A 16,862-nucleotide genomic window follows, 5' to 3' on the forward strand; every position below is an offset into this window, starting at 1 on the left:
CCTTCTTTCATTTTACAATTTTTCTGTCTAATTAAAATTCGATGAATTTAGACATTTTTCAGGAAACTTGATGATCGAATGTATTTTTTTTCAAATATCCACAAAATTTAATATATAAAATTAATCAAATATTTCTGACACTAATTTTCTTCCTCAGAAAATATCCTCTGGAAGTTACTAAATAAATTAAAAAGAAATTATTTAAGGAAATAACTTTTACATATAAATTCAAAAAGTTTCACGTTTATGCCACAGAAATTACTTTCACATCAGTTCAACATTTTCAAATTATTTCTGAAAATTGACCTCTACGTTCAAAAATTATAAAATAACCTTTTTTCTCAAACAAGTCAAGAAACTCTTATTCATTTTTTTCCTTAAATTTCCGGAAAGTCCCTAATGCGTAAGCTTAATTTAAAGCATTACATTACTGACGAAACCCCGAACACCACCGAGTTTGCCCGAGTGTTGACGAATCTTGCCGGAGCTGAAAAGCGATAGGTTACAGGAATCTTTCCTAATGGGCTTAGGACTTCAGTGAAAGCAATAATAGGCGAAAGCATCCATCAAGACAACACAATACAGCGTGGCTTGATCGAGTTTCTCGAAGAATGATTGAAAGGAAGAGGCCACCCAACTGCTGGACAGAATCTGGGTCGGGAAGTGATTTCTTCGCGTCATCATTCCCTTTTAATAGAGGATGAAGGAGTGATTAATAACAGCTAGTGATGTATGGCCTACCAAGAGATCAACGCTAAAGCATTGCTGTTCCTTATTGGACGAAGAAACTGCATTCCAGAAAATGGAATGAAAGGCATTGGTTGGTAAGAGAACAGATTGAACGATGATGTAATAAAAGTAATTAGGTAAAATAAAATTATTTAAAACATTATTATATGAAAAATATTGGAATATGAAATTATTGTTCATTATGCAATAGGTTTTGTGATATTAAAATTCTTGGAATTTACTTAACTTTATAAAAATGGTTCAGCATATTTTGCTTTATCATTTAGAAAAAGTGTAAACTCATTTTGCTGCTGAAGAGTTGAAATATCAATTTTAATAGCATCAAACTTCCTGCAAACTTATCGAATTTTAAAATCGCATCTTTGGTTACGTAGTGATTGGTTATGTGCTATTAAAAAGGTTTGACACAAAGAAATCTAACAATTGAAATTCATTGAAATTACAACAAAAAATTTTTCAAAAGAGAAATAATCATTATTTTATGATTAACTAATTGTCTTTGGAGATAAATATTTACTACTATCCATCGAATCAAAAATATATGTTTTAAAATTGAAGTTTATGCACAACTAATCTGAAACTGAAATGTTCCAATCACCGAATGATTTTTACTAAATAAACTATTATAATTTAAGTTTAAACCTAATTTATTTCATACTAATCACTTTTGGCTACCAGTTTGTTTGCCAGGGATATAGGTTATATTTAATTACATTTAATTAATTTAGTTATATTTTTATGTCCGTGATACCATCATGTTGTCAAGCATTGAAGTCTTGATATTTCACCTGTCTTACATATGATTTTATTATTGTATAATTTTAATGTAGATGAAAATGAAAAGTCCCATTAGTCATTATCGCTCTATTACAAATAGTAATGATTTGTTCAACTATCTTTTAACTTTCATTGTATAGTAACTTAATTTGTTTTGATTCGTCTAGTAAATTACAAAATATTAAACAGAATCCCTTTCCTTTTGTATCCAAAAATAAAAGACAATATTTGATGAAACAGTGAAACAGTTTAAGAGCAACAATATGATTAAATATCGCAAATTAAGCAATAAAATATATTGTTACGAACCTGTGATGCTGCTTCCCAGCTCAGTTGGTTCCATGGGAGGTCCCAGAGCTTGGCGACGAATTTGGCGACTTTGGCGCCAAAATAGATTATACCCGAAACATTGAGAATTTTCCCGAACCGTCCAGTAGGAACGGTGATACGCCTCGAACGTTCCTGATTGGTTGAGAGGCATCTAGCCCCGCCTCCTAAGACCTATAAAAGGAGCTGCAGCTGCCGGGGAGTGGTCGTGAACCAGATCGGAGAGAGTAGTCGTGGACCAGTGGAGTCGTCGTAGTCGGAACCGACGGTAAAGAACTGGTCTTCCAGAGATAAGCGGAGCAGCGACGGAGTGAAGCTAGTGCTGAACTAAGCTGTGTACTACTGTCTGCAGTAGAGTCTGTTGTATGCTGCACGTCTCGGCTGAAGATAATCGTCTTCTATGCTGTATATAGTTGTCGTCTTTGTGCTGCCCTGTGTGTCTTCGTGTAAATAAACGTCGTTGTTTTTATTTTCTACTGCCGCCTGCTGATTGAGCGTTCCCCACACCATATAACCCCCACTATCCAAACGAACCCCGGAAATTTCGTAACAATATATATATATATATATATATATATATATATATATATATATATATATTAAAATTGCCAAAATGCTGAAAAATTTGCGCAAGATTTTTAAATTGACATCCTTAAAAAGACAAGTTTTGTACATTTTAAAAAAGTGTAAAATTCGTTTTTTTTTTCCAATAATATTTTTGGATGTTATCGTGGAAAAACGCCAACACTCAACTTAATTTTTTAATTATTTAAAATTCTATATAAAATTTCAAACATATCGCATCGAGTTCACCATCCCACTTTGTAAGATACAGACGTGAGAAATTCGATCGATCTTAGTCAAACAATCTGGCCTGTAGAGAACCAAAACAAGCATATATATTCCTCTTTATTATTATTAGAGTGAGGAAAGTAAATTTACTTACATGGTGAGAAGATAAATATAACTTTTATCTGAAACCTTTCAAAACATCCAATGCCGACAGATCGATTAAAAAATAACAAATAATAAATAGTCGCCATTTATCCATGTAAAAACAAAGCATTCTTTACAATGTTTTAATAACTAGATTTTTCATTTCTGTTTTGAGTGTCATCTTATTCTCCACCTCTCAATTTTATCGTGTTTCTTCTCTGTTTGGAGAAGAATCAATATACTATAAGAAATATGTTATACCAAAATAAATTGATATTTTTATAAGGTTGGTGATTTGCAATTTATGTAATTAAAAAAAACCATGACTTTTTGCTTTTTTGAATACGAAGATAAAACATTATAAGAGTAAAGAATTTCTAATTCCAGATTTTGTCTAAATTTCCACTTTTCAGATCTGCCTGAGTCCGAAATGCAAATTTTTGGAATTATATCTGTCTGTAATAATTCAAAAACCCTTTCAGTTAGACGGAATTCATTTGGTATACGGCCTTTATTCTAAAATTTATAGAAATTTTTATCAGAATTCATTTAGAAGAAATTTTTATCAAAATTCATTTAGAATTGATTTTATAGAAATATTTCTCAAAATTCATTTAGAATTGATTTCATAGAAATTTTTATCAAAATTCATTTAGAATTGATTTCATAGAAATTTTTATCAAAATTCATTTAGAATTCATTTCATAGATTTTTTTTACAAAATTCATTTAGAATTCATTTCATGGAAATTTTCATCAAAATTCATTTAGAATTCATTTCATAGATTTTTTTACAAAATTCATTTAGAATTCATTTCATAGAAATTTTTATCAAAATTCATTTAGAATTCATTTCATAGATTTTTTTTACAAAATTCATTTAGAATTCATTTCATAGAAATTTTTATCAAAATTCATTTAGATAAAGTTTCTCCTTCCGGCTGTCCAAATATAAGTTAACATGATAGCTATTCAACTCAGAGAGTAAGATAAATAAAATTTAATACAGAGATTTAATATCTAAAATTTAAATATAAAACATAAGACCTTTATAAGATAATATACGAGAAAATTTCAAGGAGAAGAATCCCCCGGTTCTATATCGCACAAATGAACCATCTCCATAATTGTTTTTGCTTTGTCCAATGTTAAAATTTCATATCAAAATTTTGTTGAAAAAATATAACTGTAATCAAAATACTTATCACATGTTTATTAAGTTAATGACATGAATTATAATATCTAATTAAATCAATAGGAAGCATTGAATGTGTCAGTCTACACTTAATTTAATTTAGTTCAGAATAAATATGCCTATAAAAGCCCAATTTGCCATTTATTTTTGAACATATTTCATCAGATGTCATCAATTTTCTTCCTAAAACTATTTCCAGTTAAATCACAATGACAAATGATCCTTCAGAAGATATATTTAACCATTTAGGGAAGATTAAATCTTTCTCTTTGTTTTTATTAAATCAAAAGGGAAATTCCGCATATTTCAACTTTTTTCCATTCTAAATATTTTTTTCAGTTTTCAGAAAGCGATTAAAATGAAAATAGGTTTCTGAATTTATGTTTATTAAAATATTACGAATAAGCTTATAAAATATGTTTGTTTTATTATTCATTAACAAATGTCTTCTTTATGTCCTGAGGAAATTCTACTTTTATAGAAATAAATAAAATAAATTACATTTATTCCCAAGTAAATTGAATTTATTTCAGAATAAAAGTTATAACTATTTCCTGACATTCGAGTAAAACTACAATTCTAATTTTAGCTTCTGAATAAATCAAAATTTAGTAATTTTTATTCAGAAATATTTCGATAGTTGATTAATTCATTCAAACTGAAAATATATTGATAAAAATCAAATTTTATTATAAAATTGCATTCTATCGATTTATAATAGGAAATTATGCATCGAATTAGAGAATTTCTGCACAGAAAATTCTGCATTGCTGATAGAAATTTATTTGAAAAGTAAAATCACTTAGATTACAAGGATGGTTACATCTTTCAGACTTCCAACATAAACAGATAGAAACACCAGATGCTATTTAGTTAGGAAGTAGATGAGATTTGTTCATTCTACAATGCTGGTTTTATTTTAATAATGTTGGTTTTATTTATGCTTAAATTAGCATTCTGATCAGAAATTAGGTACTCCGTATTGTTAGGTAGTTTTGGTATGAACGTAATTTTTAATTAAAGACACATAGCATTTTTGTACACTTCCGAAAAAAGTTCTGCTTGTTGAAATCGATTATAACTTTTTAAAAAATTATGTATTTTGTATTCAGGATCGTTTGAAACTTGTAGATCTCATAGAATTTCAAGATTAAATTATTTAAAAATACAAGAATGTCTCTTTTTTAGTACTATGCGAAGAAGAATTAAAAACGAGTTTATAAAAATTAGCAGCTTTATTTACCTTTTAACATTTTAAAACTAAAAAATCATTTTAACTGGCATCTTATTTAACTATTCGTTTTAAATTTAGCTTTCTGTTTTTAGTAACAAAAATATTTTCTGATTTATGCAAATGAACTATCATAACCCCTTGACATACGAATCCATTTAACTTCATAATTAGATAGCATTTCCTATCTGAGACATTGATTGTCATTTTAATTCCAATAATATAAGAAGATTTGAGATATTAGAGCGTTTCTGAAACATTTTTCGCATTTTAAATTACTTAATACTTTTAATTAATTGCAGATTTAATATTAAAAATTCAGTAATTCAATCGCGTGTCGGACACATCATTGTATGTTAAGGAGTTAAACTAATAAAAAACTTGTATTTTTAATATTAAAAAGAAATAAGCTGTTACTTTTGTAGGCAAATGACCTACCAATCTTTATTAAATTTAATTTTCTACTCTTAGTGAAAGAAAAAAAATAATAAATACGTAAAAGTGAGCCTTTTTAATTAAATGAAAATGCACATTTTTAAAACTGAAAATATATATACAACTATTTATATTGGCATCTGATCAGACATATCTTATTAAATTCTGCTCTGTCCTTTTCTTTAACACATCTAACTCAAAGATCCCACGCATTAGTAACAAAAAACCTCAACGGAGTTATGGAAATAAGCTGCTTTAAACCAACGGAAATACATATTTTTAATATCGAAAAGAAATAAATTATTATTTTTAGGCGATCCCCTTCATTATGCCACTAGCTGCCCTCTCACCACATCTTTTCATCTCAAAAAACCCATCCACGACCTAGAAAATATCTGGTGGACCAACGTTATGAGAAACAAGATGTCCAAGGTTAAAATTAGAAATCTTGTGCGGTTCCTACAAGAGAACGAGGAATTGATTTCTCCAGACCCAAGCCCAGTATAAATTTTTGTTTCTTTTCTCAACCAAGCTCTTCTCCAGAATATATTACCTTCAATAGATTTCATCTACTCATACTCCCCACCGAACACCTCCTTCATCATTATAATATTGTATATAGTTACTTTTTATGTGTATTGATGATATTTTATGTCTTTTTATGTGTATATTGATATTTTATGTCTTTTTTTGTGTATATTGATTTTTTTTCTTTTTATATGTATTTCTTTTATCTTAATAAATACTCCCACGTATATCCTTTCAACCGACAGGGAATCCTAGAGATTCCAAGTTCGGGGATATTCTGTGGCGAAAGTCTAACAACTGTATTAAATTCAATTTTCTGTTCCTACTGAACTAAAAAATTATATATGTAAAAGAGTGCCTTTTTAAATAAATGCAAACGTCCATATTTAAAACTGAAAAGAAATATTCAACTATTTTTTATTGACATCTGGTGGGACATTTCTTATTAAATTCTGCTCTGTCTTTTTTTAAGCGGACGGTAGACAGTATTAGACACTTTTGCGAATTATTCAGTTAGAATTATAAAAATTTTTATGCATATGTATATATTATTTTTAAAGTAAGTAAAATATATTATTTTTAAAAATTGTAAACACATATTGTTTTTAAAAATTTCAAAATATTTCAGGTCGATTTAATTTTTTTTATTATTATTATTTTATTATCTAATGTATGCTCATTTGGAATAAAACTGCGTATGATTTTGTAATTACAATTAAATGCTAAATTTTTAGAAATATTTTATTCATACGTATTGAATTTTATGTTTTTCGGAACTAAAATTGACTTTTAAATATCTAAAAAAAAGACGAAACATAAAATGCATACCCTATTTTCTTTTAATGTCTAACTGAAATCTTTATTTTCAATTCTATTTAATTTCTTCAAAAATTAAAACACCTGGAACATTTCAAAGGTATTTAAATAAAATTACAATATTATTTTAAGAAACGTGATTAAAATGAACTATTTTTTTCCTCTAAATCCTGCAATATTTATTTTATTGAACAATATATTTTATAAAACTCTATATTGGTAATGAAATGATAAAAATAAAATTGCATGATTTTGTCCATTTTTGCTTATTTTTAAGTCCACTGTCCCCTTAACAGATCCAACTCAAAGCCCCCACGCGTTGTACTCTAAAGGTTTATTTATTTTTCCCTATCCCGGAGTCAACGAACCCAGATAAAACCATAAAAGTTGGCAAAAAAGGAAGAAAACAACCAACGCGAATCTTCGTGCTCACTGGCCAAAAGATGAGAAACAAACGAGATTGATATGTTCCTCCAAAGCCCTTTCTAATGCTTCCGTCGTCATTTAAGATGTCAAACGCGAAGGAAATCGCATTCTTTTATGTCTTAATTTGGGGGTCGGGAGATAAGGACGCAAATCCCTTTTAAGTCACGCAATTCACGGAAAGTCGCCAAGTTGGCAAAATTTCGCGCTTCCCAATTGCCGAACTTATCTAATCTTTCATGTTTTGTAACCTGTCCTGTCCTCGCCCAGACTTTGATGTATGGAGGCAAGAGCCACTGGATCAGAACAACAGACGCACGTGATCCGATTACGTCAAGAGGTGAAGCACAAGAGTTTCTTAGCCCATTACTTGGCGCCATCTTTCTGCGCCATTTTTAACCACTGATAACCAATCTCTTTTACGTTTGACACGATCTGTATATTTAATAAACCACAGTGAATGCAGTTCCATTGTATATTTTCTAATAAAGGTATTATTCATCTGCCCCGTCATAAAATTATGCAATTCGGACGAAATTGTGAATGCTATGAGTGCTCATATTTTTTTTCAGGTTTTGTACATGAGTATTTTGTGCTTGATAGTACAGTAAATCAAAGTAAATGTTGAACGCTTTCTTTTCACATGATAAAAACCAGCGGGAGTGGTATACCTAATATTTTCTCGAACAAACTTATCATACCAGAAAACGCCTTGTATGGTACTGACGTATAATAGTTGCGAAATCTTAACTTTTGTCGTGAATTTAACATTTTTACTGAGGCCATCGAATCATCCTTGGCGAGTTTGTTGGCAATTAATCACCGGAAAGTGCTTAATAATATCCGAAAATCGAATTTGTACTTTAAACACTTTTTTCTTATTCAGTTGAAACAATGATTCGACACAGAACTACACTTGCAGTCACAAAATTTTATAGTTGTATATTTCGTTAGAGATGAGATTGCCAACTCAGAAGACGCCCTCAACATCTGATCGAGAATCGAAATGACGAGGTTCGTCCTAAAATATTATTAGAGCTGCTTTAAAATGGGGCGTTAATATAACTAAACTAAATAGATTTTGTGTATTTCGTATAGGATAAAGTAAATAAATTATAAAATTAATATAACATTTTTATCTCTTTGTATATAGGAACTGTAATTAAAATTGAATTATATGCTATATTAAAGAAGTGTTTCTCTTATACATGAGAAAGCACCATAACTGACTACTCCGACCATCCCGTAGCAAAACCATTAAACTGAATGCCCAGACCACCACGACAGCAACACTGGTGGGAATTGTGATTGAATCCTAAGGGCCATCACCGGCCATGGTACAACCTTTTCGGTGGGAATTACGCCCTATCATCGATGACAGCTTAACAAACTACACTTCTTTCTGTACCCACCGGACGGCAAGAACCAACCACCATACCGGAGGCTCTTGATTCTCATTTTTGACTTAACTTTCAATGGGATTTATACACGGGAAAATACAAATTACTTCAAACATATTATTCAATTATTGCTCCAATTCAGCACAGAAGGTTTAATTTTTTGGCTGAATAGCAGTTTATAAGCACAATTACAAATTCCGCAACAGTACTATGTTTATTTAAAAATATATAAAAGAAGGAAGCGAAATGAAATACAAAATAAACTCGCACACAAACAATAATTAAAAAACTATTCATTACCTTTTATAAAACCATAAAACGCTTCCATCAACTATTATTTAAACGAATAATAATATGTTTTTAAATTTACGACTGAAATTTTTCGATTCGATTTTTATTAACTAATAATCGAATCTATTATAGAATTAATCGAAGATTATAGATTTCTGTTGAAAATAGTGCTAACATGGATATGAAGTACTAAACTCATTGGTTCTTATTCCAAATTAATTTACATTTCAACAGATAATTACAATTTACTACTTAAAACTTAAAAGTGAATTTAATTAGTGAGTTGAAGGAAGTAATTAAAAAAGTAATTCCAAATACCAATTGGTATATTCGAAGATATCTGTAATTATGGATAAATGAAGTCCCCAGTGCTTGGATATTATTTATCAGCCTTTCGACCATTTGGACAAATCGCACTATTCGACATTTTAAGGTGTATGTACACACTTGAAACTTCGAAAATCGTTCAAAATATCGAATATTTTTTATTGCTTAATAATATTCTCTGATCCTTTAGCTTTCAGTTGATACCAAGATGTTGTCAATATTCGAAATATTTCTCGAGTTATAATTATTTTTCTTGAGCTGCTTTCATTAAAAACTCTAGTTACGGTGTTTTTTAAACTCATTTTATGAAGAATGATATTTTTCCACTATGATGCTTCATTCAAACAATCATAACTCAACAAGAAATGAACCAAAGACAGTTATTTATATATCAAAATAATCTGTATGAAATAGCGGATGTTTTGTCCCTCAATCAAAGTTATATTTATAGAAATAAATTTTTGATAGCTGTTTAAAAGTTAAAATGACAGAAAAAATCTCTCTTTTTCTATTCATCGTTGATGAAAAAATCGTTTAAAAAAACTATACATTTTTATAACTTGCTTGAGGCAGACAACATGAAGGCATAGTTTCCAACTAGAATTGTGTGTCTGTACAAATTAGAATAAGATATCATGTTTCAAAAAATAGGCTAATTAGCTCATTAAATATTATTTAATTAAATAATAATTAGTGTAATGTAGTTTTTTCTCGCAGAAATGAGTTTAAACATATATTAATAACCTACTGTGAAAAAACTGGATGTTTAAAGTTAAAATTAAAAAAATAAATCTTTAAGTGTGTACGTACATCTTAAAGAAATGTTTTGAGTGATATTATTTTGATATGTGTTATATAGAGGAACTGAAAAATTCATGAAAATTCCAAAATTTTAATTGTAAATATGTTTCTCAATTTCAGAGATATCTATATAATTTTTTTCCTTTATGTTATAACACACATTTTTCCAATAGGAGTTTTTGATCGATCTCTTATTTTTTTAAGATATATATGCTACTTCCTTATTTTACCGCTAGAAGCTCTGTAACGTGTCTCAATAAATTCAGCATATCCACTTTAATATAGGTACATGTTACTTTCCAGGCTGTACGACACACCCTTTTGTATTTGAAGTAAAATTACTTTACCGACCGCACTGTAATCTTCGATTAAATGTTTTGTAAAATTACGCATGTTTGGAACACCTCATTTATACCGTTCAAGAAGTTTGACATCAAAAATTATATGCGGAATCTTTTTTAAATAAATTTACACATTTTGTGAACACATTCTGCTTTTCAAGTCCATTTGGATCAGAAACAAGCGTCTAAATGTTCATAAAGAATTGCATCTTGAGCTCTTCGCCTTTTTTAAATCGCCGGATAAAACGATTCTCCCATATGCAGAACTTAAACTCTTCTGACAAATAAATAGCAGAATCTGGGCAAAGCGCATATCCAAATGGAAATGCTTCATTCACTTTCTACTCCAAAGCGAAAAGAAAAGATCTTATGCATGCTACCATGGAAGGATTCTAAGGAGAAGTTAAATAAGCCGTTTTAAACTCTCAGTTGAAACTTGAGGACTTAGTCATGAATATTTAAGCACTCCTTGTGCGAGTTTGAAATCTTGTAGGACTAAGTCATGAAACTTCGACTTAAATCTACGCACCTTACCGCCAAATGTAAGCACGTATATATGTTCTTAAAATGAGTGGTAAAGGCTGCTGAATTATTGATCGCGAGTTTTGATATAAACCAACATTGTGTCATTATCTAAGCTAAATTGGAATGAATGGGAGTTTCTAGAATTTTAACTTGATAATTTTTCAAAGCTGATGATGTTTACTGTCTGTAAATTGTAACATAGATGGTGAAAAAGTTTTTCAAAGCGCTTTGAAGGGCGCATCATTTTCACAATGATCTAGTATGCAGTGGCTTTTTCAATTTTCTTTTCTCGGAAAGTAAAATTATAAAAATGAAAAAAATAAATAAATTAGAAATATTTTTTTTTAAATTTAAGAACATATTAATGCAGAAAAGTCATTTTTATACAACTTTAAAATTTTTTAAAAAAATCCAGGGAAACATATTTTATACCAGTAAAAATTTACTATCGAATTTTTAAACATTTGTAAAGATGTTTTAAAGCATTTTGCTTTGTTTTGATTCAGTTACTGATATTATGGGTTTGATATCGGTGTTGCATAATTACAAAGCTTATTTTAGAAATGAAATAAAATAAGCGAATTGAGTTTAAAATATTTTCAAGTTATTTCAGAATAAAGGTTCAAATATTTTTAAAATATTAAAAACAATATATCCTCTTTTCAAATAGTTTCTATTGTATTTTTCAAGAATGTAATAGTAAACATTGCATCAGAATTTTTTGAACAATGGATTTATCTTCAATGGGATTCTATAAAACCAATTCCCAAATTTATTTAGGAAAAGATGGAATTTTTTTAAAGGTTTTGATAATTATTACTCAATTGTCTCTCATAAATACTTGAACAACCATTTGATGTTTTATAAATGATTTTTATGATACTTATGATAACAAGTAAGAAATTCTAATTAATGTAAAGATTTTTAGTAAATTTTAATGTTGATAGAAATACCCATGTATTCCCCAGAGAACTGCTACTTCCAAAAATTTTCTAAACTCTGAACTGATAAAATAAGATTGATTTTACTTGAAGGAATTAATAATTTCATTAATCAATATTTGCCCGTTGAAATTATCAATTACTTAGTAATGCGTTCTTCTTCAATTATATATTGTACTGGCTGTTGATAATTTATTTCTTAAATTGCAGTTTCTGATCACTAATGTCGGTTTTGTCAAATTTTTAACATTTATACTGTTATAATTTCTTTTTCTTATTCCTTACAAACTGATTTTGGCGACTAGTTACCCACGGGATTAATTGTTGATACAAATTTCAATTATATATTATATGTAATATTTTTCATCTTCTACAAAATAAATTTAAGTTTTGTTTTTTATAAATCTTGCATCGACCTATTCACTAAGCTATACATTTCCATAACTTTGTTATTTATTTTTTTATATGTGAAAATTATTTTCAGAAAAATGCACCGGTATTCAAAACAGGAAAAAAAAATTATTCTGAAGTTAAATCTTAGTTATAATTTTAACAAATTTTCAAAAATTTTATTAAAAGCCTGCATTATGTAGATGCATGTTTAAACTATAAAAAAAAATAAACCGTACCTTCAGATTCTCATCAATAACATTGTAAGAAAAACCGAAGACGAAACATTTATAGTGTTACAAATCTGTAATTTTGCTACCTGGCACGGCTAGTATCACCGTAAAGCGGCGGTCCAACGACCTGCCACCTCACGGATTTGGTCATAAATCTGACATCCAACCCACTGGGGGACCACACTCCCCCGTCGCCCGTGGTACGCCTGTAGTTTCCCGCAAAATGTCGGTAGATGGATAAACATCAAAGAACCGGAAAATTTGTCTGGGCTAAGGGGGGGAAGGGAGTCAAAAAAACTGAGGGTTTTGAGTGGTCGAAAGGGGAACGCGTGCCGTCTGAAGATTTCTCTGGTCGTGGGTCCGCTGCCACAGGCCGGGGTGGAACCACGAAGGAAGGGTGACAGTTTTATGACCACATCTGTGAAGATCATCCGGCCGTTGGACCGCGGCTTAAGAAAGACCCTTTGTAAGATCTGTCCTGTGCGTCAATGACCTGTGAGCTTGGCGACCATTTGGCGACTTGGCGACGAATTTGGCGAGTTTAGAGACTAAATGGATACTACTGGAAAGTTCGAGAACTTTCACGATCCATCCACTAAGACCCAAGATACAGCCATGTACGCCCTGATTGGTCCGAAGATTCCAGCCCCGCCTCCCGGAACTATAAAAGACGGGAACTCTGAAGCGAAGAAGAAGTCGTGTGTATCGTCAGAAGTTGTGTGGATCGTCAGAGAAAAAGTTGAGTGTGTGAGAGTGGTCGGAGTCGCCGACGAGTAAAAGAAACTGGAGGATTAGACAGCAAGTAAGCTGCTAAACTTACAATTAAATGCTCTGAGTAATTACAATTGAGTGGCGGTATTTGTTGTAGAAGAAAAAATTTTGTAACAATAGCAACGATGCAAAATATTTCTTTATTTCAACAATTAATTTTGTAGACTTCGATGAAATATATTGTTACGAATTATGAGTAAAATATTTTTAATTATCTGAAAATTTACAAAACATAATACGAAATTTTAATTTATTTCATTGAACACGTAAATTTCAAACGCATAGGGCAACGAAAAATATTTTTTCTGTAACAATATTTTCAACAACATAAGCCAAAAAAAACACCCCACAAAAATTTGCTTTATTTATAATTATTAAATTTTTAAAGAAACTCTCTGAAACGCATTTCACATTTCAAAGTATATCTATAACAAATTAGGTAGTTTTAGATCTAAAAAACAAAGACAAATACACATATTTTCTTTTATTAATAGCCGCTTTCGATGACTCGCCGCTTTGCCTGAAATATTTGTGTTCAATTTACTCTCGTATGTTTGGATTTTGTTTTCTTTATGATTTCCTTAAATAAATATTTTTAAGATTCAAATTCTGGTAGACATTAAAACCACGTTATTTTAATAGCGTTACAATTGTTCTGTTTATTACACAAATTAGCCTGCTTAATAAGTTAAGTTCTATAATAAAATTAAACTTTTCGGGTAATCTAATTGTATATAGTCTTTCGCAATATTGTAACCTAATTTTTCTATTCCCCATGTGGCTTAATAACCACAGTTTAAGAACCGAATGAAACAATGAAAACATATTTCATTGTAACAATGAAATATACAGGGAAAATTACATGGTAGCTAAATCCTTCTCACGAGAAAGAGATTTTAAACTTTTAAAAAAGTGTAAAATTATATTTATCTAATAGCATTTAAATTAAAATACACTTTAATTATTAAGTAATTAATTACTTATTTGTTAGAAAATACAGTAAAAATTCTGCTTACATTTGAATTAATCAATATTTTAGTAAGAATTTCAAAACGAATCGCTCCAAGTGCACATTCCAACCCTCCATATTATATTTGTACCACAATTAATAGCTTCAGATTAGACTCGGTTTATATAGTGCTTCCTTCACACACACTCACATTCTCTTTGATTAGTAACATACGTGGGAACTGATCAAATATTTCTCACCATTATTCAGATTTATACTTCATTATGTCATTAATTTCCTCGTGTTGAAAAATATATGCTACTGAGGATTCTGGTATAAGTATTTGTTGTTGTTTTACACATATAAGTATATATACGTATTTTCTGGATACAGAAACGTCCGATTCCAACTATCGTCAATACTTCGACTTGACCAAAGATGGCGTCACTGTTACATCAAGGCAGAATCGTGTGGACGCATCTCACGTCCTGTCGCAGAAGTCACGTAGCCGGTGGGGTTTGAGGCGGATTCCTGGCCGAGCTGCAGGACGGATATGGAAGCGACATACCGAAGGAGGCTTTTGTTGTTTCTGCCTACGGGGTGCGGGAATAGGTTCCAATAAATGGCGTTTTGTCTCGATCGAAACCGGGAGAGCTTTCGAAACATGTCCGACACACTCCGATTCGTTTTTCCTGCTTATTTGCCGGATCAGAAACGGATTTGGTTTTCTTGAGTGGTTCCATTCCGGATTCCCAAGCAAACGTCAGACCAGCCGAGGTATCTGTGGATGCTGATAGGATCCGGAAATGTGTTTTTCTGTTATCATATAAAAATGTATGTGAAAGATGACGCTTTTTCCAAATTGAAAAAGACAGATAAAAAGAAAAAAATAGAAACTTAATATTTAAATGAAATTGAAGAATTATTTATTTACATACATGTTCTCTTATTCTTTTTTTTTTTTTTTTAGCTTACCTTATTTGTAGAAATACTATTAAATTTTGTTCCTATGTTCTATTCCTTTTGGCTGCCTAATAGAAATTATGATGATATTTAACATCAAAAATAATCAAAATATTTTTTTCAATACTTTCTTCGCATATTTCTTTTAAAATTTTGATTTCATAAAATATATCATATTGCCATCTTTATTCTCTAAAAGTCCATATAAGCTATAGTTTTTTTTTATTATTATTATTCAGGTTCCAATTATATAAAGAATTACAAAAAAAATAAAGGGAAAAATAATTTACAGTAAAATACAAATACTTATCATTTATATATTCACAAATATTCAGATTGAATTCTAAAAGCTTAATTGGATTAAAGATAATTATCCACATTATAATGGAGTCATATTGATATATATGTTATTTCATGCTATTCCATATTCTTTTTAACAACTGCAAATCCTGCTACAAAGAAAGTAGATTTAATGTGAGAATTATGTATGAGATTTGCCTAGTAGTTTAAAACTCGTATATACTAGTAATAAAGTGAAGTGCACGCTTGTCTGAGTGGGTAGTGGGGCTTATCAGGCCTGTTCGTGTGACCTAATACTACCAGATTTCGGGTACAGACATTTTGGAGGGTGGTTATATGTATCTCAGAGAGATGCTTTTAAAATTGAATTAGGATTTTAATTAATTAAAAATTAAGGAAGTTTTTGGCTTTTATCCGCAATATATTCCTTAAATTTTACTATTAAAAATTTGAATTTCATATAATTTTAAAATTTAAATATGGTTTTTTTTAATACCAAATTGGGCACATTTTTCCTAAATTTTGGTAATTTTCCAAACGTTTTTTTTTTTTTTTTTTTTTTTTTTTTTTTTTTTGCCAAATTTTTACCAATATATTGTATTATTACTTTGAAATTCAAAATATTTTCCTTATTCCATCAAATATTTAATTACGTCATTAGCACCTATTGTTGAAAACTAAAAAGAAAAATTCTGCTTAATATCTATTAGTTTACAAGACAAATAAAACAAATAGAATTTATAATATCGCGAAGGTTAGATGAGCCGTGCATTTAAGTTTTTAATAGTGCTATGATACCAAAGAAGTGATTTCTATTGAAAAGGTCTGTCTACAGAATGGACACAACATATTGAAAGGTAACTAAAACAACACATCTTTAATTTCTGATAATTTGAGAGTATCGCAGTTATGAAGTTATACCTAATCAATTTAAATGAAATAAACAATATCAAATATCACCAGCAAACCAGTTGATTATTAAAGATAACTGTTTGCATGTAATTTATTTTATGCAATAATCATTATACAAATCTAATATATATGCCTCATTTGATTGGAAATTTATTTTTTAAATAAATTGGAAATACACTGATCTATTACAAATGTAAAATATATATTGGAATCCAGTTAGAGAATACATAAAATCTTAGGCTCCGATATGTAAAGATATATTGTGTTTTATGATATAAAAAAACATATAGTATTGATTTTC

The 16,862-nt window shown here is 29.7% G+C and overlaps 1 protein-coding gene across 1 annotated transcript in view; it reads left to right on the forward strand.

The window, feature by feature from the left end:
- Window positions 1-732: 732 nt before the first annotated feature.
- LOC129985021 (uncharacterized) overlaps window positions 733-16,862 on the forward strand; it is a 57,084-nt gene continuing 40,954 nt past the window's right edge. Inside the window, exons 1-2 of the mRNA XM_056094950.1 lie at window positions 733-820; window positions 14,780-14,986. Of these exons, the coding sequence (XP_055950925.1) occupies window positions 733-820; window positions 14,780-14,986 (295 nt within the window). The remainder of the gene's footprint in view (window positions 821-14,779; window positions 14,987-16,862) is intronic.

This window comes from Argiope bruennichi, chromosome 9 (assembly GCF_947563725.1).
Source record: "Argiope bruennichi chromosome 9, qqArgBrue1.1, whole genome shotgun sequence".
NCBI classification, from domain to species: domain Eukaryota; kingdom Metazoa; phylum Arthropoda; class Arachnida; order Araneae; family Araneidae; genus Argiope; species Argiope bruennichi.